General features: G+C 53.7%; 10 protein-coding genes across 10 annotated transcripts; 3 read left to right on the top strand and 7 right to left on the bottom strand.

Annotated features, from left to right (window-relative positions):
• Positions 1-585: 585 nt before the first annotated feature.
• On the bottom strand, positions 586-1,916 carry BO95DRAFT_410830 (aldo/keto reductase; the record flags this gene model as incomplete). Its single annotated transcript, XM_025584193.1, has 6 exons — positions 586-900; positions 966-1,160; positions 1,220-1,333; positions 1,410-1,553; positions 1,622-1,700; positions 1,758-1,916. The coding sequence occupies 6 exons, from the start codon at positions 1,914-1,916 to the stop codon at positions 605-607; spliced, it is 987 nt and encodes a 328-aa protein (XP_025443620.1). The 3' UTR covers positions 586-604.
• A 922-nt stretch (positions 1,917-2,838) lies between these two features.
• BO95DRAFT_462429 (uncharacterized protein) lies at positions 2,839-3,533 on the bottom strand (the record flags this gene model as incomplete). Its single annotated transcript, XM_025588912.1, has 2 exons — positions 2,839-3,254; positions 3,362-3,533. The coding sequence occupies 2 exons, from the start codon at positions 3,531-3,533 to the stop codon at positions 2,839-2,841; spliced, it is 588 nt and encodes a 195-aa protein (XP_025443619.1).
• Positions 3,534-4,420: 887 nt separating this feature from the next.
• Positions 4,421-5,475, top strand: BO95DRAFT_452128 (uncharacterized protein; the record flags this gene model as incomplete). Its single annotated transcript, XM_025588126.1, has 3 exons — positions 4,421-4,936; position 4,997; positions 5,096-5,475. The coding sequence occupies 3 exons, from the start codon at positions 4,421-4,423 to the stop codon at positions 5,473-5,475; spliced, it is 897 nt and encodes a 298-aa protein (XP_025443618.1).
• A 627-nt stretch (positions 5,476-6,102) lies between these two features.
• On the bottom strand, positions 6,103-7,931 carry BO95DRAFT_359846 (T6SS phospholipase effector Tle1-like catalytic domain-containing protein; the record flags this gene model as incomplete). The annotated part of the gene is made up of 2 exons (XM_025582461.1): positions 6,103-7,115; positions 7,178-7,931. 2 exons carry the CDS (start codon positions 7,929-7,931, stop codon positions 6,103-6,105), a joined length of 1,767 nt encoding a protein of 588 aa, XP_025443617.1.
• A 654-nt stretch (positions 7,932-8,585) lies between these two features.
• On the bottom strand, positions 8,586-8,904 carry BO95DRAFT_359731 (uncharacterized protein; the record flags this gene model as incomplete). Its single annotated transcript, XM_025582457.1, has 2 exons — positions 8,586-8,662; positions 8,733-8,904. Coding segments are annotated over 2 exons (249 nt in total), but the record flags the coding sequence as incomplete, so codon positions are not given.
• Positions 8,905-11,124: 2,220 nt separating this feature from the next.
• BO95DRAFT_441541 (DUF953 domain protein) lies at positions 11,125-11,805 on the bottom strand. Its single transcript, XM_025586197.1, has 2 exons — positions 11,487-11,805; positions 11,125-11,314 (listed from the first exon to the last, which is right to left on the bottom strand). The coding sequence occupies exons 1-2, from the start codon at positions 11,714-11,716 to the stop codon at positions 11,149-11,151; spliced, it is 396 nt and encodes a 131-aa protein (XP_025443615.1). The 5' UTR covers positions 11,717-11,805; the 3' UTR covers positions 11,125-11,148.
• An 872-nt stretch (positions 11,806-12,677) lies between these two features.
• BO95DRAFT_430679 (cytochrome P450) lies at positions 12,678-14,279 on the bottom strand (the record flags this gene model as incomplete). Its single annotated transcript, XM_025584975.1, has 2 exons — positions 12,678-13,820; positions 13,884-14,279. The coding sequence occupies 2 exons, from the start codon at positions 14,277-14,279 to the stop codon at positions 12,678-12,680; spliced, it is 1,539 nt and encodes a 512-aa protein (XP_025443614.1).
• Positions 14,280-15,652: 1,373 nt separating this feature from the next.
• On the bottom strand, positions 15,653-17,954 carry BO95DRAFT_359984 (biotin--[acetyl-CoA-carboxylase] ligase BPL1; the record flags this gene model as incomplete). The annotated part of the gene is made up of 5 exons (XM_025582466.1): positions 15,653-16,152; positions 16,213-16,484; positions 16,539-17,117; positions 17,198-17,837; positions 17,897-17,954. 5 exons carry the CDS (start codon positions 17,952-17,954, stop codon positions 15,653-15,655), a joined length of 2,049 nt encoding a protein of 682 aa, XP_025443613.1.
• A 95-nt stretch (positions 17,955-18,049) lies between these two features.
• Positions 18,050-18,623, top strand: BO95DRAFT_359680 (uncharacterized protein; the record flags this gene model as incomplete). The annotated part of the gene is made up of 4 exons (XM_025582453.1): positions 18,050-18,123; positions 18,213-18,244; positions 18,320-18,384; positions 18,555-18,623. 4 exons carry the CDS (start codon positions 18,050-18,052, stop codon positions 18,621-18,623), a joined length of 240 nt encoding a protein of 79 aa, XP_025443612.1.
• Positions 18,624-19,188: 565 nt separating this feature from the next.
• On the top strand, positions 19,189-19,891 carry BO95DRAFT_329402 (putative mitochondrial genome maintenance protein Mgm101; the record flags this gene model as incomplete). Its single annotated transcript, XM_025581894.1, has 2 exons — positions 19,189-19,538; positions 19,624-19,891. Coding segments are annotated over 2 exons (618 nt in total), but the record flags the coding sequence as incomplete, so codon positions are not given.
• Between the last annotated feature and the right edge of the window lie 10 nt (positions 19,892-19,901).

Below are 19,901 nucleotides of genomic sequence, written 5' to 3'. Positions count from 1 at the left end.
GAAGTCATAAGCAAGGATTGGTGCATACAGCTCCTTCGGTTTTCGAGTAGCGTAGCACGAACAGGTCGAAATGCATTCTAATGATCTCTTACACCTGCCGTGGATGTGATTCCTGGTAAATAAAGAGGGACTGGATTAGGCGAGCCCAGGGGTATGCTTTTCGGGGCGAGCTACCAGGCTGAGGGTATTCCTTCCGCTATTAATCCGTCAACAAAGTTGTTACCTTCATCTAGCGTCCCCAATTTCGCCATGGGTATAATAAACCACAAAGCCCAGTGCCGAATTTTCACGCAAAGCGGTAATATTGCTTTTATTAAAGAGTGATCATCTTTCTATTCTTACATACACCGCGCAGGGCCATATTTACTGCGGTAGCCAGACATTTGTTGAATTCCTTGTGCAGATGTGCCACGACATGCAAGTCAACCTTATGAGAATAGTAGATTCATTCTACGCAGTAGCTGTGCTCCTAACACAAGGTTATATCTCCAAAACATCCTATCTCAATCATTGCCCAAAAGTTCCAGGCTCAATTCCAGGACACAATTCCAGCCAGGTCAGCCCCAGACGAAACAACCTGCCGTCAGCCAGATGTGCTTGAGCTTTAATGGCCGCACAACGATCCAAAAAGCTCGTTGAACCGCTCTCCAGTCGGCTTGGTGTTTTCCACCAGCCTTCTCATCTCGCCGAGTTCCGCAGGTGTCATATCCACATTGCGCGATCCCCAGTTCTCCTCTAAACGCGAGGGTTTGGTTGTACCCGGAATGGTGATGAGTCCCTGCGCAGCCACCCACGCCAGCGCGATCTGCGCGACCGAGCAGCCCTTCCGAGTTGCCAGCTTCTTGATCTCATCGACGATGGCTTTGTTCTTGTAGAAGTTCTCGCCCTGGAACTTCGGGACTGGAGTTTATCCTCAGGAAGTCAGTCTCTGTTCGCGAACTTGCAGTCAGTGTGGGAGGGCGTACCGGTGCGTCGGAAATCATCCGCGGCAAAGTCATCGGGAGACTTGTAGTCGAAGTCGTCCACGAGCCAGCCGTGTCCCAGCGGGCTGAAGGCCACAAAGGCTACCCCCAGTTCCTTGGCCGTGTCGATCAGGCCACTGGTCTCGTGCACCGTCTCAAACGCAGAGTACTCGGCTTGCACTGCATCGATCTTGGCGACTAGCGAGAATATTAGCGCCGGGATATCAAGGTATCCAGCTAAGTGCGGGTAGACGAACTGGCGTGGGCCTTGCGCAAGGTTGCAGCAGAGCATTCCGACAGGCCGATGTACTTGGTCTTGCCACTCCGGCGGAGTTCATCGAGGGCGCCGATGGACTCCTCGAGAGGGGTGTCTTTCCACGGCAAAGGCTCGGTCAGCATACATTCCAACAGCACGGTTCCACGGTCCGGTAGTTGTCTGCTACATACTGGGATCGATCCGGTGAAGATAGTAGAGATCCGGTGTGAAGCCCAGTCTCTCGATGGTGCCCTCAATGTATTCCTTGATGTGAGCCGCCGAGTTGGTGACTTTGCGCTCAGGTCCGAAGACTTCGAAGCCACATTTCGAGGCGACTACACCACACTATGATGTGAGACTGTGATGCATCAACAAATACAGAGGAAAACTTGATTTGACTCACCAAAGAGCTTATCGCGAACGTTATGCTTCTTGATGAAGTCCCCAAGCAGCTTCTCGTTCTCACCGGCCTTGTAGGCAACCTGCCCCGTGCACCGTGATTAGACACAACCTGGAAGTGCTTCACACCCTAAACTTACCGCAGTATCCCAGAAGGTGCATCCGAGCTCGATAGCCTTCAGAAGAACAGCCTCGGACTGGGAGGCATCGAGATCTGTTCCCATGCCGTGATTGAGGCCCATGGCGCCGAAGCCGGGAACTGGGACCTGCTGGTCGCCGAATGGGAGAATCTTGGTCATTGTCGGGAAAGTGAAGTAGTTTGATTCAAGAAGTCCTGGCAAGTTTCGCAGTTTCGGGAGTGTGCGTCTAAACATGAGGGCCGACACTCATGGACCGCGCCATCTGCGGGTATTTATGCAACCCTGGCCGAGCGGCGTGATATTGCAACCACGACCTAAAAAGGGCTCTTCTATTCACCATCCATGGAAGAACCCTAAGGAAGAAGGTTATTTCTCTTTTCAGTTAAGCATCATGCAGGTGTATGACAGGGCCAATGAACAGCAAGTGGCAAATCTGGTTCTGCGGGGCGTCGGCTGCGCGGAGGTATGGGAGCTAGTGGCTACCAGCGCAGCCAAACCCGATATCCGTGCTAATCTCCGATTCTTATCGGACATTCTAACTCGCGTTATGGTTAATTATATGATGAATTTGTGATTTTATAAGCCTCCCATAAGAACAACAGGGCCATGCTAATGAAATCTTTGTGCATTTGTCAGTTATCATTCGTATTTCAGTGCTATGTTGTTCATAATTCATGAAGGACACAACATGTATTCTATCTTCCTTCATCGTTCCACCCTGGTTCTACATTATGTATCTTTTCTCTTCCAAGTACGTGCTCTGTTTATGTCGCTGCAATATATAATGGGTGTTGGACTTTTCTCGAAAGGCTAAAAGGTCCCGAAGTCATACCTAGATTGCTCCTTCTTTGGGGGTCAGGAGAATGAGACTAGCTCAATTATGGGTGATTGACTCCAAACCACAGCATGTGGACCTCATACTACCAACCACCGGATATCACAAGTTTTATCTTCTAGAAATTCCTTTACGCAATACTCTTCAACCATAAACACAAAAGTATTATAACAGGGGAGAGAGAGAAAACGAGAGAGCAACCCCAAATTTCAAGGATGAGGAGAGCCCAGGGAGGGGAAACCCCCCTCACGAACACACAACAAACCCATCCGTGCCCGAGAGGCTCGATTCCACTGTCTCATGTATCATCACACCGCAGTAGATCAATTTCTCGTTGCCCCCTTCCATGTACACAACTCGCATCGGGGTCTCCCAATTGGTCCCCATGGCTTTCTTTTGCTCGTCCTTGGACCACGCCTTTCTCGAGGGTCCGATCCAGTAGACCGGGTACTCCAGCAGCTTGCTGTCACTGTTCTTCGGCTGGTCGTCACACTCCTGGACGCCCCAGGTCAGGGCGTTGAAGTTCTGGTACTGGTGCGGGTAGCCGCTCTTGGTGGTCGTACTGAAGCCCCCGGACTTGGCTTGAGCCTCGGCGGTGGAGGTGGCTATCTTGAAGCTTTTGACCGTACTCTTGTTGTCTTGGGAGTGCAGATGATAGTGCCCTATCATAAACATAATTCCACGTCAGCCATTGCGGAGGGGTGTGTGAAGCTGAGAAGGTAAAGAAAGAAATCAGGGTATTGGACAGTTTCATCAGAATTTACGCTACGTGCCCCCAAGATGTTGAAGACATCGGTGCTTTCCTCGTATTCTCTAGCATCGACCCGCCATTTGTTGTTCCTCTTGATTCCCACAAAGCCATTCTCACCATACTCTCTGGTGTGAGCTGACAGTGCCGGGGCGGCAAGAAAACAAAGCGCGAGTATGTTCTTGATTTGCATTTTAGGCAAAGGAGTGAACGTGCATACAAACAGATCGGTGTAGTAAAGGAGTGAATGATTAAGAAAGGCTGTTGACATGTCCGGTTGTGTAGGGCAGAAGGTCGTTCACAGAAAGAATCCTGCCGGCTTTATAGCTCATTGTCTCCGTAGCAGAAAGCTACTGACCATCATCAGAGCGAGATTATACTGTACCCCTCAATGCTTGCCTTCTCGAATGCAACTAGTAAGCGAGACATGATGTCTCTGGTACCTACATTAGCACTGCCAACACAAGCAGCTCAGTTCGCCAATAAACACACAGACTGCTTGTTATGCGTTCCGGAATTAGCTTCGTGGGAAGAGATTATATCCTACTGGAACTGTTTTGGCATATATATCAGACAGACTAGACTTTCATTGTAAGACACGTCTGCGCTTCTATTGGAGAGTTCGTCTGCTTGAAAAGCTGAGGTGATTTCTGATGCTTGTATGGGGGCAGAATGATCAGAGACTGCCAGGGGCGATCTGGGGGAAAAGACCCCAAGCTTGGGGGCGTTATCCCACGCAAAGCTCGAATGATCCTCCTTAGGGAATTTAGACAACCTCATTGTCATTTGCTCTGACTCATCTGAAAATATTGTTGGATAAAAGCGTGCTTCTTATAGGCCTGTGCACGCCTAGGCCTGTTCATTGGGCTTGGCCGCTGGCGAACCCGACCGGGAAGGATAGCCCTACCACCAAGCAAGCTGTAAGTCATTCACTAGTGCTTACCATGTCGAAGCCACGCCACAACCAGAAAATGACCCCCATCACCCCACCCCCAGCGGCTCTTCGATTCGGATCCTCAATCTACTTTTTCCCCATTTCATACTTCTCGACAAAGCCAAAGCGACAACTTCACCCTCTCAATGTCTGCTCCAAAAAGCACGGAGAACCCCGGTTTCGACACTGTCCTTGACTTCAACATATTCGAGCACCACGATGATGAAGAAGACCTCTTTTACAAGAACAAACTGGTCGCAATTGTTGAGGGTGAGATCACCCCAAAACAGGCTGCAATAGAAATAGACACCTTCATCACGCACGACTCGGAGCGGTTATACAAACTGCACCGGGCGTATCATTTTTCGCCCGAAGACCTGCCCGACGAGATCCGTGGCCAATTACCATTACCTGCTGACAGCGATGAGAGAGAGCTGGGAATCCACTGTCCGAATCCCGGAGGACATATCGAAATGTTCATGCACTGGGTTTTCCGACTAGGCTCGGCCTTCCCGCCCGGCCATGTCGGCCAAGACCGCCTGATCGCCTTTCTGGAGGCGCTGCGTGATCTACCAAGACATGAGATTGTCACTATAGCATCACCTTCGGTAGCATCACCCTCGGACGATCAAGTCGAGCAGAACATGTACACGACTCTAGAAGTGTGACCGATTGGGGGGCATTGGTTACTCCTGCAGATGGCGGCTCATTATGAAGAACAGGGTATTCCTTTTTTTTTCGTTCCCCCTCCGATCGATTCCCTGTCTTTCTCCCTGGCTAGAGATTTAAGTGAGAACCGCTGGCTAACCTCCGTCTCTCAGCCTACTTATACCGTCTTTATGCGGCTACGCGACTGCCCCCTACTGAGATAGACCTCCGGCTGCGGAATTTCCAGTCTGCCATCGCGCGCATGACGGCACTGGATCTGATCGATTGCGGGTGGCTCTCTTCCTTGGAGGGCATCCTTCCTTCGCATCCCTGGTACCCTGATCTAAATGATCCCGAGGGTCAAGGGTTTGGCCAGGATCAGGGGTTCCGATGGCTTGCTGGTTGGATCATTGCGGGTGTGCAGTGGCTGCTTCGTGCTGAAGTGGGGCAGTATGTCTATCAACAGTGTCAGAAGAGGGAGAATATTGTCGAACGGTCGGAGATGTGGAGTATGCAGCGGTGGCAGCAGTGGAAGGACGCCATGTATAGCTAGATCCTGATTCCAATACTGCTCTTATATGCAAGGCACTCTTGGCGTTGCTCTGTGACCAACATTCATTGAAGATTAAGCAACGGGGCAGCTTGAAACATGGGCAAACGGTGTTACAAATGGAAAGTAGAATCAGAAAGAAAAACAAAAACATACAACAGAAGGGATTCGCTGGTGGTCACCCACCCAACTACTAACCTCCCGGCGTGTGGCTTGAGTACGGCTGAGCGGACGGGAAGCCCTATTTTCCACACCCTGTGGTCGTATGTGATTATTCGTACCGCATTTTAAAATACATACCCATTATCTATGGATCAGTGCTATGTTCCAACAGAATACGAAGAAGAGGTGAGAAGAGAAGGACCAGACTTATATGTGGCGGTTGCGATTATAGCAATTTCTGTGGGACGAATTAGGGCTGGATTTGGTGAGGTTGGGACTAGTACCATTTATAATGTGATTCCTCTCCCTTTTGATATCTTCCCAGGGTACTCAGCACGTTGATATATACTCGTGTTGAACACCTGAATAGACACCTATAAAAGCAAGCCGCTCAACACAGACGCCCAAGAAAATGTGATCACTCGTACCAGTAGGTTCATCTACTCGTTCGGGTCTGGTTAACCAAAGTCAGTGGAGTAGGCTGTCCACATACGCCAACGCCTCCTTTCCCTTTACAACCCACCGCTCCCAGGAGAGCTCATCTCTTGCCATCTCCCACTCGGGCAAGACCTCCTCATCCTTCTCACCCGGGTATCTAAAGCGATACTCGTAGCCCTGGCCGTCAGCCCTCAGCTGACGAGCATACTGGCCCTCATGCAGGCCAGCCGGACGATACCCCGGCACGTGCTTCAGCCGAAACCCCACCGTTGGATGAATGTACTCGCAAGTATATCCGCGAATCTCATTTGTGCGCGCATCCCGGAAATAGCGACGCGGCCTGCGCGCCAGCGACCCGTTGAGGCGGTAGGTGAAGTCGAAGCTGTCGGGCAAGTCGCCGGTGGCCCAGCCATACTGACGGATCTGGCGATAGGCCGGGGAAGCATCGCCCGACGGGGTGAGTGGGTGCTGCATGGCGGCAACCAGACCCCGCGCCGTGCGCCACAGCCACTGGGCCCAGGATTCGGACTGCCAGCGACGCTCTTTCTTCTGGTACGCCTCCAGCGCCTCGTTGATTCGCCGCAGACGATCCTCCCGGGTCTTTTCCTCGAGCTGGAGGAGCTCGCGGTCGAGGGAGACGTACCCCTGGATCTGGTCCAGCATCCACGCGAAGACGATGTGGGACATCTCTTCCATGTTGCCCTTATTCTTGAGGGTCTGGCTGGATCCGCCCCCGATGTGGATGTGGAACCCCGGGAACCAGACCTGCGTCAGCTGGGACGGCTCCTTCTGGCTGTCCTCACACTCCAACAGCTCGCGTGCAGCCGCATTGCGTCGTTTCTCGGCTGCGTGTAGCTCCTCGATGCTGGCGGTGCCGCTTCTTACGAGTTTTAGCCACTGACAGATGGCGTCCCGTGCCTGGCTCTTGATTTCTCGCGATCGGCTCTCCGTGATAGTTTTCGGCGTCGGGACGAAGAACATGGCTGGGCGGAACAGTCGTCGATGCTCGTCCAGCGCCAGCGCTTGGAATGCGTTCTTGATATCTGGGGCTCGAGTTCAGTATCGTCTCACTCGGAGTCAATGATAGCTGGAGGGAATTGCTTACTAGGCGAAAGACCGACATTATGCCATTCAGGCTTATCAGTCCAGGTCAGCCACGCGGGGAGCTCATGGCCGAACAGCTCGGGGAAGCCCAGATTGCCGATGGTATCGAAGACCCCAACCACTTGCACCTGCCGTGATTCCGGTGTCGATGCCCATTCTGCGGCCGACTCCCAAGAACCCTCATCCTCCTCCCTATCCTCCTCCCCCTCTTCTCCGACAAAGGATGGTTGCCGCCCCCTGAAAAATTCATGATACGCATCACTGCCATAGAACCGCTCCCCCGCCGGCGTCTTCTTATACACCTTCCACAACGCCGGGAAATTGGCGATCTGATGCGGCGGGCAGATACCGATATCCGAAATCAAGCCGGCGATGGCGCGCGCCGTGTAAGCTCCGCGCGAGAACCCAAAGCACAGGATCTGGTCGCCCGGGTTCCAGTTCAGGGCGCAGAAGTGGTAGGCCTCGACGATGTTGCCCTCCAGCCCTTTTCCCAGGGCGCCCTCGACGAAGTTGCGGAGCGGACCCGCCGCCGTGGTGTTGGTGCCCACCCCGGAGTCGTACCAGACGATCTGCTGCCAGGGCTGGTGGTCCACGGGGTCGATCCCCACGCTGTTGACGGCGCGACAGAGCCGGGTCACGTTTGACGGGATGCTCTCTTGGCCGTCGACGGCGGATTGCCAGGTGCCGTCGCAGCAGATGATGAGGCGCTTCCGCGCGGGTTGGGGTTTGGGGTTTGGGTTGAGGGGGCGGTGCATTTTGCTCGCTCTTTCTTTGAATGGTGAAGATTAACTAGTCATTAGAGATCTCTAAAAGAGCTATTCACTTTCTCCTCCCTTCAGGAGACCAAGTAGTAGGGGAATCGGCTGGGCTTATCATTGATGTACAGTACATTCACGTGTTGCCCGTCCGTCGCTACAAATTTCCTGCTCGGCTGAAATGACCGTCTTTTGTTCTCCGTGTCAGTGGCTGATGACCCCTTTGCATCTCAGCTGAACTGTTCTTTGTGGGTTGATTGGCAGTCATCCTCTTGAAGTCTTCTTTTTCAGCTGCGGCTGGATACCCCGAGGGTTCGTGGCGCATCCTCAGCTCAAACCACGTCCGTGCCACTGTAGCCCTAAATCGGCCCCCACCCCCAGATATGCGAAAGATTTTAAGAACAAGATTTAGGGTAAATAGTTGTTCCTCTAAACTAAGCAAGCTTGATTGTTTGTGCAAGTTGGTAGCAACCTATCACAATCAAACAAGACATATCTCAGTCTTCTGACATCAATTTCGCAACGGTAACTATGTCATCCGAACAGCAATCCATAACCATCACACGCAAGCCCTAGAGCTGACGCAATGCCTGCTTCCCACTCCAAACAAGAAGTCTCAGACCACGGACCGAAAGAACTCATCAAGAATCTCAATCAAAGAGTCAACAGCTTCGCCTCCTTCTTATAGTGCCCACCTACTGTAGCCTTCAGGTCCAACTTGACCCACACCTCTATGCACACAGAAACCCATCAGCCAGGAGCTTCAACGGTGGCAGCACAACCACCAGATAAAAGGCTCACCTTTTCCATTCTTAAGGAAGAAACAGATCGACCCTTTTGCAAACTTGATATTGATCTTGGCGCAGATCCCACGTCGCAGATCCCCGGTGAGATTCAACAGCTTGGCCCCGAAGACGGACACTTGGACCCGGATCGCGAACTTCTTGGGATTCACGTACCCGAGCACCTGTACCTAGCTGTTAGAGTCTTTTTTTCCATGCCTCGTTTCCTGCGCTTTTGCTTTGGCAGTAATCAAGATACGTGACTGTTGCAACTGAATGCTCACCTTGACAGGTCCGTACGACCAGTTGATCTTGGGATACGCCTCCGCGCTCACCTCCACATCATCGGGCAAGGAATAGACGTTTGGAAGCTGCGTGGCGACGATTGTGCGGGGTTCGTCGGGTTTGGTTTTCTCCTCGGTGATTGCCACGATGAAGCCTAGACACAAGCAACAGCCTAGTTAGTCTAGTTCTTCGGGTAGGGTTGCATCCATAGACTTGGTTCAGTGAGGCAAGGGAGCAATGCCTGCGCGCACCTCGGCCGCCTCCGTGTCATCATCCAGGAGGAACTCCTCGGCCTCGGTGTCCTCTGGTTCAACGGCCATCGATGTGGATGAGCGCACTTCGCCTGCCTCCGTCGCCAGCATACATTGGTCGGCTTGCTCGGTCATTGTGGACTGGTTTTCCATGTTCGTAAAGGATTTGAGGGGTGCTTTTAGGTTGTCACTGCTATGGTATGAGAAGAAACGCTCTTGGAGGTGAGATCCTTCCGCGAGGACATCGTGGTCAACGTCATGCCTTTTATATCCAATGTCACAATGAGCCAAACGAATCCCTCACACCACGAAGGCTAGCTAGTGGCATCGACATCAGGTATCTCTTACACAAACCACGTAAAGCATCCCCAGAACATGCATGCAATGCCTCAGCCTACATATCCTTCAACGTAACAACAACCCCAATATCCTATAATGGCATTAGAATCTATCATGCAGACGTTGCACATCACATTTATATCCCCAGGACAAGGGGGGCAGCAGCCCTAATTCTCCGTAGTCAGGTCCCACATACCACAATCTTGTTTTAGTTTCTCTGGCAAGTCGACATCCCTCGTTTTCATGCATCACATCGATGAAATCTCCGAGAGACTCTCCCTTCGGATATGCAGAGTCAGCATCCCATAGGGTGAGTGAAGAGGCTCATCCTTGCGGTCTAACGGTGTGACGGGAGGGCGCCGTTCCGGATGTTTGCTTTTGTCGGACCCCGCGATCTATGGCGCAACCTGAGAAATGATGGGGTATCGACAGTGGCCAACATGGAGAGATTTGGGATGTGGGAGACTGACAGAGGATGTCTCGGCGATCTGCTCAGTCACGGGTTCTCAGTTGTTCGAATAAGTCTCCTGCACAGTATCGGCATGCATAAGCTGCGTCGGATTCATCTCCGGAACTATGGGTTCTCGGATACACGCTACAATCAACCCGAATTGCAGCAGGGTCATGCTCAAGCTCCGAGAGCCTTTGGAGATTGAGGCAACGCCTGGAGATCCGCTGTCACAAGGAATAAACTACTGCCAACGAGAGGGTTGCATGACTTCCCCAAACTGTAAAAGGCCTTTCACCTACACCTACATCTGTACGATCTCAGACTGACTCTGTTTGAATGGCATGACGTCGGGCTAGGTTGCAGATGGTCAGACAAGCAGTAAGCCGCGTACATTGTGCTCCCTTCTCATGGATTTCACCACTGCATCTGCTCACAGGATTGTCGTCAAATCAAATGTGTCTTACTCTTCAAGATGTGGCTGCATCGAATCATATCTACCATCTTTGTAGGCAAATTCTATACTCACTACCTGACTCCCTACAACCTATAACAAACCACTTGAGCCCACGGTGGTCAGACTAGAGCTCAAGATCAGGTACTTCATTTGCGACGGCCACCCCCCCTTGCATTTACCACCATTTCCTATGATCCGCTGCAAGTCTTTATTGTTGGTAAGGAACCTATTCAGAACCGCTGATCCAGGAATCCACCCCCTCCAAGTTCCACACTGCAGAGAGCCTGTAAAAGTCATATAGTTGAAAAGAAATGAGCATGAAAAAAACAAGACTGAACAAAACAGAGGGGGAAAGAAAGTCCACTCAAGCTTCCTGCACCACAATCCAAACTTCACCTTCCCACCTCCTCCACGGACCACCACGACAAGAAACCACCTTCCACCAACCCACCTCAGCCGCAGCTCTGCAAGCTCCCTACCTAGTATCCTACTTCCACCCGAAAGTGCCATAAAAACATGAGTATCATTCTTCCCTCATTTCAGCACACCTCATCGCATAACATAAAAAAACAAATCCCAATCCCTCAAGCCCCTTCCCCAAGCCCCCCTCCCTCCCTCCCTCCCTCATAACCTCATAAAAACCAGTCTCCACCCCTCAATTCCCGCGGATCAACCCCTCCAACCGCCCCTTCTCCAGAATCTCCCCCTCCGCCAACCGGCCCGTCTCGACCGTCCTCCCCTCTACAACCTCATACCGAATCACCGTCGGGATGCACGGGACCTTCCACGTCGTGCGGTAGACATTCTCCAGATCCTTCCATCTACCCGTGGGAAAATGCGAGTGAATAGCACATCGCGTTAGCCGTCTTGCACCACCACCACCCAGCAAACAAAATACATTAAACAACAGACAAGGGGAAATGTGTCTAGCACAACACCCCATCCACTGTCCAGCAAAAAGACTATATGCAAAGTCAAAGGGGAAAAACATACTCGGGCTTCTGCCCAACCTCCACAACAGCCAGGCGCGGGGCCTCGGCGGCGGAGAAGGCGGCGTCGAGGACCGGCCACGCGGCGCGCACGTCCGGGCACCATGACTGTCCTGTGGCCGGGTCGGGCGAGGTCACGAACGCCAGGAAGAACGGGGCGGCGGAGGAGGACCCCTCGGGGATTTGAAGGGCGGCCGGGGAGGCGGGTAGGGGAAATGTGGTGAGGATGGGCATTTTTGTTTGGCTGTTTAGGTCTGTTTGGAGAGGTTTAGAAAAGGTATGGAACTCGAAAGGTTGTGCAACCAGAAAAAGTTGAGGGTGTGGGTGTGGCAGAACGGAAAATCCCGCGATGGCGGCATTGGGCCGTCGGACTTCGTTTTCTGCCGGCATTACCTTTTTTTCTCGTGGGGCGGGGGGTGGGGGTGGGGTATAGTGGGCGGTGAAAGGGCTGCCTCTTTTTGGCGACCTGTTGCTTGGGAGGACTATTATCCATAGGCAGTAATAAGTTATACTATGCACATTCCCGATTGGTTACTGTGCGTGTGGCTCGAGTGGTATGTACAGCTACATGTCTACTTACAGAAGATCCATTCCATCTTCTTTTTCTTTTCATCCAGTGTGACTATGGCTGCCCACTCACCGCCCATATACTGTACCTAGTACCCAGTCCTGGACTACCAGTCACATGCTGGACAAAGTACCAGGTACCTAGGCTACAAGGCATAATTTCCGCTAACGGCCTCAAGACCGAGTGCCGATTGCATCCCTTTCGATGAAAGCAGCAAAGTGGACATATCACTGGCACCTCTACACCGTGGAAGCACTATATCCAGCGGCTGAGCCCGCAACGGCAATCTGCGCACCGTGCAGCGGATTCCTCTGCAGGTCTCCGAGACCTTGTACACACGTTCATGCGCCTCGGCCCGTTTGTAGGCCTGGTGTAATTGCAATGTGCAACACTGGACCATCCCGCAGCCTGCAAAGAGCTCCCATCCACTGTCAATACCCGAAGCCAAGTGCTACATGGCCACTGGACAGTGGAGACTAGATCTAGGGTTACACGGGACTCGGGAGTCTATTAAGGTTCGTGCTAATATCACAAGAAGAAAGTCTATGTATTTTGATAGAACCAGATCGTTAAGAAAATCGCTAATCTCACAAAGAAACCCCAATACAACTACCTCATTTCATACACTTAGTTCCCCTCGTGCAACCGGACCGTCACGTTGTCCCCGGGAGCATTGGTCAGGCTCACCGCCATGGCAATCTCGCCCTCGGCCGTCTTGCCAACGCCCTCCAGCTTGTCGAACCGTTGCAGCAAGCGCACCATCACGTAGCCGGCTTCCGTCAAAGCGAACTGCTGGCCAATGCAGATGCGGGGGCCACCGTTGAAGGGAAGGTACTCCCAGCCGGGCTTGCGGGATTCCCAGCGCTCCGGACGGAACTCATCCGCATCAGCGCCCCAGAGATCGGGCCGGCGGTGCATCACAAAGGTGCTGTAGAACACGGCCTGGCCCTTCTTGACATACACGGGATCTGTGCCGTTGGGACCACCGCCGGTGGGGATGGTGGTGTTCTTGACGGCGATACGACGGTTACCAGGGACGATTGAGTAGAGGCGGAGGGTTTCGTTGAGGACGTTCTGGAGGGGCTTGCAGCCCTTGAGGCCGGCAAAGGTGATTTCCTTGGGGGAAGCGTAGGAGCCGAACTCTTCGACGACGGCGGCGCGGAGGCGGGCGTACTGCTCGGGGTGACGAGCAAGAAGAAGCACGCACCAGCTGAGGAGGGAAGCAGTGGTGTCGCGTCCGGCGAGGAGGATGTTGAGCAGCTGAGAACGTAGTTCGACGGGATCCCGGGTCATCTCGGCAAGGGCATGGAGGAAGACGTAGTGAGAAGGCTTCTTCTCGGCATCCATGTTGAGAGCAGCATCCACGAAGCGATCGACGTAGGCGTGGACATAGTTCTCAACTTCGCGGCTCTCCTTGTTGTTGACGATCCAGTAGATCTTCTCGAAACGGGCGCGCTGTGCCGCATACCATTGGCCGCGATCGAACTGAGTAGCAAAGTCATCCTGAGTCTTGCTGCCACTACGAAGAGCAGCAGCCTGGCTCTCAACGCTTTCACCGAAGAGAAACTCCGTAGCCGAGTCGAGGGTCAACCGGAAAAAGATAGTCTGAATATCGGTGGGTTCGGTCCAGCCGGTAGCATCCACGGGCATGAGGCGCATAGCCTGCTGTACGTGCCGCTCCTCCAGATCCAGATCACTGATCTGGTCGCGGGTGAACTGGGGCCGCAGAAGTCCGCGGGAGCGGGTCCAATATTCGCCATCGGCAGTGAACTAAACAATGGTGGGTCTACATTAGTCTCAAATAGAAACGTTCGGTGAGGTCAGTGGACATACGATTCCATTGCCCAAGAGCGAGTGAAAAGCGTTACGGCGGGGAGTGCCAAGCTCAAAATCCTTGAATTGGTGAGCAAGGACGGCCTGGACATTCTTGGGTTCACATGTCAAGATAATATCTTGTCCCAGCTGGCGGAACTGGAAGGTGGTGGTGTAGCGGTTCTGGCTGGCAGACATTTTCTCGATACGGTGACGCGACAAATAAGGCAGGTTGCGGTCCTTGTCATAGCGAAGGGCTTCCTTGAGAGTATTGGTTCCAAGCCAGTCTCCAGGGTAATGTGGGATGGAACCACAATTCCAGCGGCGAGCGTTCTGAGCATGTTGCCAGCGAAGTAGTAGTGTCCAGAGGACATAAAGAATGGCGGCGACAGCCGTTATCGTAAGGACGACAGACATAATGGGCGATCGGTGATCAGTCAGTCACCGATGGGGTTATCGCAAACGGAGGGAGGCGTAGGAAAAATTGGCGAGCAGGGGAATCAGTCCAGCATGGGAGATGATGCTGATATATATCGAATGTCAATTGGTGCGAGGGTCCATAAAAAGATACGTCTTGCCCGCGATCGGGGGGCTGGCACGCGGGTTGAATGCCAGAAAGAAAGAATGAACCGAGGCCTAGGCGACAAGTCGGTCGAGGCTTGCGGACATCACAAGTAGGGTTACAAGATTTAGATGATTAGTCGTGCAGATGGAGTGGGGTCGATGGTAGGCCCGAGGAACAGGATGTGCAACTCCAGAGTGTACAAGGCAGGACTGGCATGATATAATGCGCACGAACGAGGGGGCTCCCACCCGTCTCAAGCCGACGGCGAAGTCCTAGGCGTCGGCGGATCGGCGGGTGGGCGCAGAGCTAAAACAAACGGCCGGAGCAGAGGCTGTAAGCAGTAGTCGCTCATCTATTGTATCTGCTGATGGGGGCCCAAGTCTGACCATTGAGGGCTTGACAAAAAGATGAAATGCAGTGATGCAGACGTGTCAGCCATTCTGAGCGGGCCAAAGAACGGGGTGGCTCCGTTGGTGGCTGTTTGCAGTGCTCCACATTGCTCCGCCGGAATCAGACATCGAGCGAGTCTTGTCTCTGGACAGTGGAGATTAGACTACTCCCTGTGCTGCTTGTATTGCTGTTGCTGACGTTACTGATGCACTCGTGCTGATTAAGAAGAAGATCTTGGAGTCATGCGCAGCAAGGATTGGGAAGAAGCGACGTGGGGTGATGATGCAAGGAGGTGGAAGCCACATGATACACGATGATGTTGACGATTAGCTGCTGATCGAGGAACAGGAAAGGAAAGGGTGAGCCTGCAGTGGAGAGCCCTGCTGACTCACCACAGTATTCAAACCTTAGCCCTGAGGCACAAAACCCTTTCTCTTTCCGGACTAGTTCTCCGTCGGGGAGCCGGCCAATCCAACTTCGGAGATTATGCTCCTTGACTGCGATGACGGAGACGTTGCCTGCTTGGGCGAACTCATCCACGGCTCATTCCGTCGATCGGTATCGCACTTTTTGGAACTGGATTCAGGAGAGATCCAGTTGAAGCGATTGTTGGGGCCTCGCCACTCGGTGAAGACCGAGAATGTTATGAATCTCGGATATTACCTATAAAAAGTAAATGTACTGTGTATACTTGGTGTCAAATGTTGTCAGTGCGTATGTACTGTCTATTGTAAATAGTATCTACTATAACTACCACACGCTCTATGAAACCGTGTCGTCAACATCATTATCACGAGTCATCATATCATCAACTCCACAATCACAGCTACCATCACTAAACCTTTCGCCGCACTAACCCCCGGAAGAAATCGAAGCTGTTGCTGTCGCTCTGTAGCTGCCACACGCGACCCGTCGGTCGGTCATCCCAGCCCAGCTCCTGCGCCAACAACAGTCCATAATCTCGAGTGATGCCCTGAATGCGAGCCCGCGCTCCTCCGGCCTCCTCCAGGGTGACAACTTGGTGCATGTGCAGCCAGTCCGCATAGTACTGATCCTCGAACTCTCGATCGAAGCCCGTCCGCAGAAACCGTCCGTACAATTCCTCAAATGTCGTCAGAATCCGTGCCAGCAGCTTCTCCAGCGTGATGGGGGCCGCTTTCGGGCCCAAGAATCGTTTCGCCAATGCCGTCAGCGACGTGGTGGGGGATGCGTTGGTCGCGTTGACCCCAATGCCTACCACCGAGATATACTCGTTGGCGCAATAGTGAGAATTCACCAGGATTCCGCAAATCTTCGAGTATTGTTGTTTCTCGGGGTGCTCCGGGTCAAGCGCATCTGCAGGTTATCAGCAATGATGACAATAACAAAAACCCGATAGGAGAGATGGGTACATACACACGTCGTTGGGCCACTTCATCTTGACCGGCATGGCGTCGTAACCTTCGTCGTACCGCTTGATACCCTGCACCACGGCCATCGCGGCTAAGTATTGAATGAACACCACTGGGGCCGATTGAATCTTCTCCATCGGGTGTCGCAACACCGTCGAGAAGATCAAAGCCCCTGCAGGCGAGACCCAAACATTGGAGCCCCGACCCCGCCCAGCGACCTGGGTGGTGGCCGTAGCGGTGAAGCCGGTGGGCAGTGTGCGCAGCAATTTCGGGTTTCTGACCGGTCAGTCATGTGAGCTGTCACAGGGTCGATCTCAAACTCAAACTTACTTTTCCAAAATCGTATTCGTACTGGTGACTACTTCCCCGTATACCAGGTTGGAGCCGAATTCAGAGGCACCCTCTCGGGATTGTCCCTGGTACTGGCGCAGGTGCGAATAAAAAGCATGGTGGTTGAAGTAGGGTGTCAGCTTGGAGGATGGCACATCGTCATGTATTACCAGTCGCTTGACGATCGCGTTGTAATCCACAATACCTTCCGTCGGGGTCGCCGTCGGGGTCTCCGACAAGGCGGGAAGCGAGGCCTCCAACTCACCCAGGTTCCAAGTTCCGGGGCGCTCGATGCGGAATGTATCATTCTCATCCTTAAGAACTTCCTTATCACCATCCTTGGTGATATGCTCATCCCACAAGGCCACAAGGTTGGCCGTATCCGTAGGCTCCTGAGCTGACAGGTGCAGCGAGGAGAGCGAAGGCACCGTCGTCGTCGTTTGGCTCACTTGCAGACCCAGCTTAACTAGGCAGGCTTTCAAAAAGTCGGTGCGACCGGTATCATCGGCCGCCAGAGCATCGACGACTTTCGCATACTCCGCACCTCCGTTCTTCTTATCCAGGTTGACCGCTGCAAACCTACGTAGAAGAAAAGGCAGTGTTAGTTTCATGACCCAATCTAACCATCCGTTGAAAGAACATGATTCGGCGCTACTTACTCTGGATGGGGACTTGTGAGGATGGCGGCACCTTCACCCACGCGACAGTAGACCACGGCCGCGGCGCCACCCTCACCGGGGTCAACATTGACCTTCTCGGTATAGCTGGCCAGCACCTCGACACCTCGATCGGCATACTGCGCTGCATCAACGAACACACCCCCACCATTGTAGTAGCACCGGAACTGCTCCGGAACCACGCCCGCCCGCAGAGCGTCCTTGGCCACCTTCACCTCGGCGGCGCGGGCGCCGGCCTCACTGTGATAGACAAATCCGGGGAAGGCACCCCCGCGACAGGTGCCGGGAAAAAAGGCCAGCTCGCGCTCGCCGATCACCTGCAGGGTTTTATCGCCGACCTCGAACTCACACCGGCGGCAGCCGTAGTAACCCCCCGCACAGAAACCGAGGTAGGCGCCCCCACGCTTGACGAATTGTTCGATGCGACGGTTTCCGGCACCGTTGAGGGCACGACAGTAGCCCATATCGGCGCCGCCGGGGAAGACGAGACATGCACATGTCAGGGTCCAGGGTTCGTGGAGGAGCATGTCGGCGGTGACGGGGATAACGGCGTAGTGAGGGGCTAGTAGGCGGCGGAGGGAGTAAAGGCAGTGGCGAACGGACTCAACGGTGGTGCCATTTCCTAGGAGAGGAAGCCATTAGTTTTTGTAGACGAATGAAGCGAGGGAAGAAGACACGTACCGGAGTAGACAAGAACGTTGACCTTTTTCCCGGTCAGGTTGGGGGTTGTCGTCGCCATGGCGGAGGAACGGTTCAGCCGTGCAACTTTCGGGTCTCGGAAGTTTCTCTTCGCAACTGCAACTCTCCGGTCGAAGGACAGCTACAGAACAAACAATGACGAACAAGGAAGAGAGACAGAATCCGCCGGTTGAGAACGCGGCAGAGGACGACGATGAGCCAGACGAGTGGTGAGTTGTGAAGAAGGAGGAGAAGGAGAAGAAGAGAGAAAGTGAGAGAGGGAGAGAGAGTTGACTCGGACTGACGGCGAATCCGACAGGGAGAAGCGGATCAACAGAACCGGCTGTGCGGGTGAGTGAAGAAGAGTCACCCACAGCCATTGACCTGGCACTCTATCAACAAGAGATTTACTAAGTCATGATACAGACGAGCAGATGACCTTGAACGATTGCGTCTATCAGAAGAAGGACTGGCGCAGTTGCCAGAAGGAGGTGGGTTGAGTCCGGCTGCGGAGGCCATATACCCTCACATTGGGCGGAGCCTAGATGAGCTTTATGAGATACTGTCCAACATTATCTTGACCATCACTCACCCTACACGACCTCAAACCCTCACTCCCAACAATCGAATTCTCGACGTGTGGCCGCTAACTCGACCTTAGATGGAAGCCTTCCGCGAATGCTGGAAACAGCAGGGCAACGACCAGCGCACGCAGACGCAGGATGCTTAGAGCTAGGGATGGCTTGGCCGACGATGATTCCCGCAGTGTATTCTGAAGTCTTCCAATTAAAGTGATCTATAGCCAAATCGCAACTCCTTCAGCTTTCCTCAGCACAAATCCAGCGTATTCCCACTCCACACCACAGTATCATCACGTGACTATGTCCCGAGATTGCCTTTCCGCAGCTCAGCTTCGTCACCTCCGCACTCACTCACCTCTCTACTCCAAATCCCAAATTTCTTCTCATCATCCCACCCTCTCGTCACCCGCGATGTCCCTCCCAACCCTCGCGCGTACTCTGCGCATGACGGCGCCCACAAAACCCACATCCCTAACGCGTCTCCCCACCTTCAACATCGCGCGCACCTTCACCACAACCCGCCACCACCAAGCAACCCAACCATCAGCAGCACGCCCGAGACCCAACAACTCTACCTTCAACAACAACAACAACAACAACAGCAGCAGCAGCAGCAGCAGCAGCACAAAGTCCTCCTCCCCACCCGACAACAACACCACCACCACCTCTCCCAATGCCCCCCAACAAACCCCCCCAAACCCGCCCCAAAAAATCACCCCCAACCTAACAACCTCGGGGCTACACGACCAGCCGCCCTCCCCGCTCCCCACCCCCACCGACTCGCCGTACCAGCCAACGGAAGACCGAATCGACTGGACGCGCTCCTTCCACGGCCTGTCCGCGGAGCCCTTCCCCAAAGAAGCCGCCGACATCCTCCTGGCCCCGACCGACCCCGAGGAAGTCGAGATCAAGCCGGACGGGATCCTGTACCTGCCGGAGATCAAATACCGCCGGATCCTGAACCGGGCGTTCGGACCGGGCGGGTGGGGGCTCGTGCCGCGGAGCGAGAGCATCGTGACCCCCAAGATGGTGACGCGGGAGTATGCGTTGGTGTGTCATGGGCGGTGAGTTGTTCTTTCCTCCCCTCGGAGTCGTGGATTGAGTGGAGGTGATTGCCGAGGCGGACGCTGATAATTGCTCGATGACAAGTCTCGTTTCCGTCGCCCGCGGCGAACAGGATTACTTCTCGCCGGACGGAATCCCCACGGCCACGGAGGGGTGCCGCTCCAACGCCCTGGTGCGCTGCTGCAAGGATCTGGGCATCGCCAGCGAGCTCTGGGATCCCCGGTGGATCCGCAAGTACAAGGCCCAGTACACCCGCGAGGCCTTCGTCGAGCACGTGGTCAACAAGCGCAAGTCCAAGATCTGGGTCCGCAAGGACGATGAGGTCTCGTACCCTTGGAAGGAGACGAAATAGGTTCGTTGTT

This window comes from Aspergillus brunneoviolaceus (genome assembly GCF_003184695.1).
Source record: "Aspergillus brunneoviolaceus CBS 621.78 unplaced genomic scaffold BO95scaffold_23, whole genome shotgun sequence".
In the NCBI taxonomy this organism is placed as follows: domain Eukaryota; kingdom Fungi; phylum Ascomycota; class Eurotiomycetes; order Eurotiales; family Aspergillaceae; genus Aspergillus; species Aspergillus brunneoviolaceus.
Note: the sequence above shows the minus strand (reverse complement) of the source record. Positions and strands in the feature narration are given on the sequence as shown.

Coding starts and splice junctions, on each gene's coding strand:
- BO95DRAFT_441541 (XM_025586197.1), bottom strand. CDS start 11,716: ATGCCCATCCTCACCACATTTCCCCTACCCGCCTCCCCGGCCGCCCTT. Junction 11,315..11,486: donor GAGGTTGGGCAGAAGCCCGA/GTATGTTTTTCC, acceptor TCCCACGGGTAG/ATGGAAGGATCTGGAGAATG.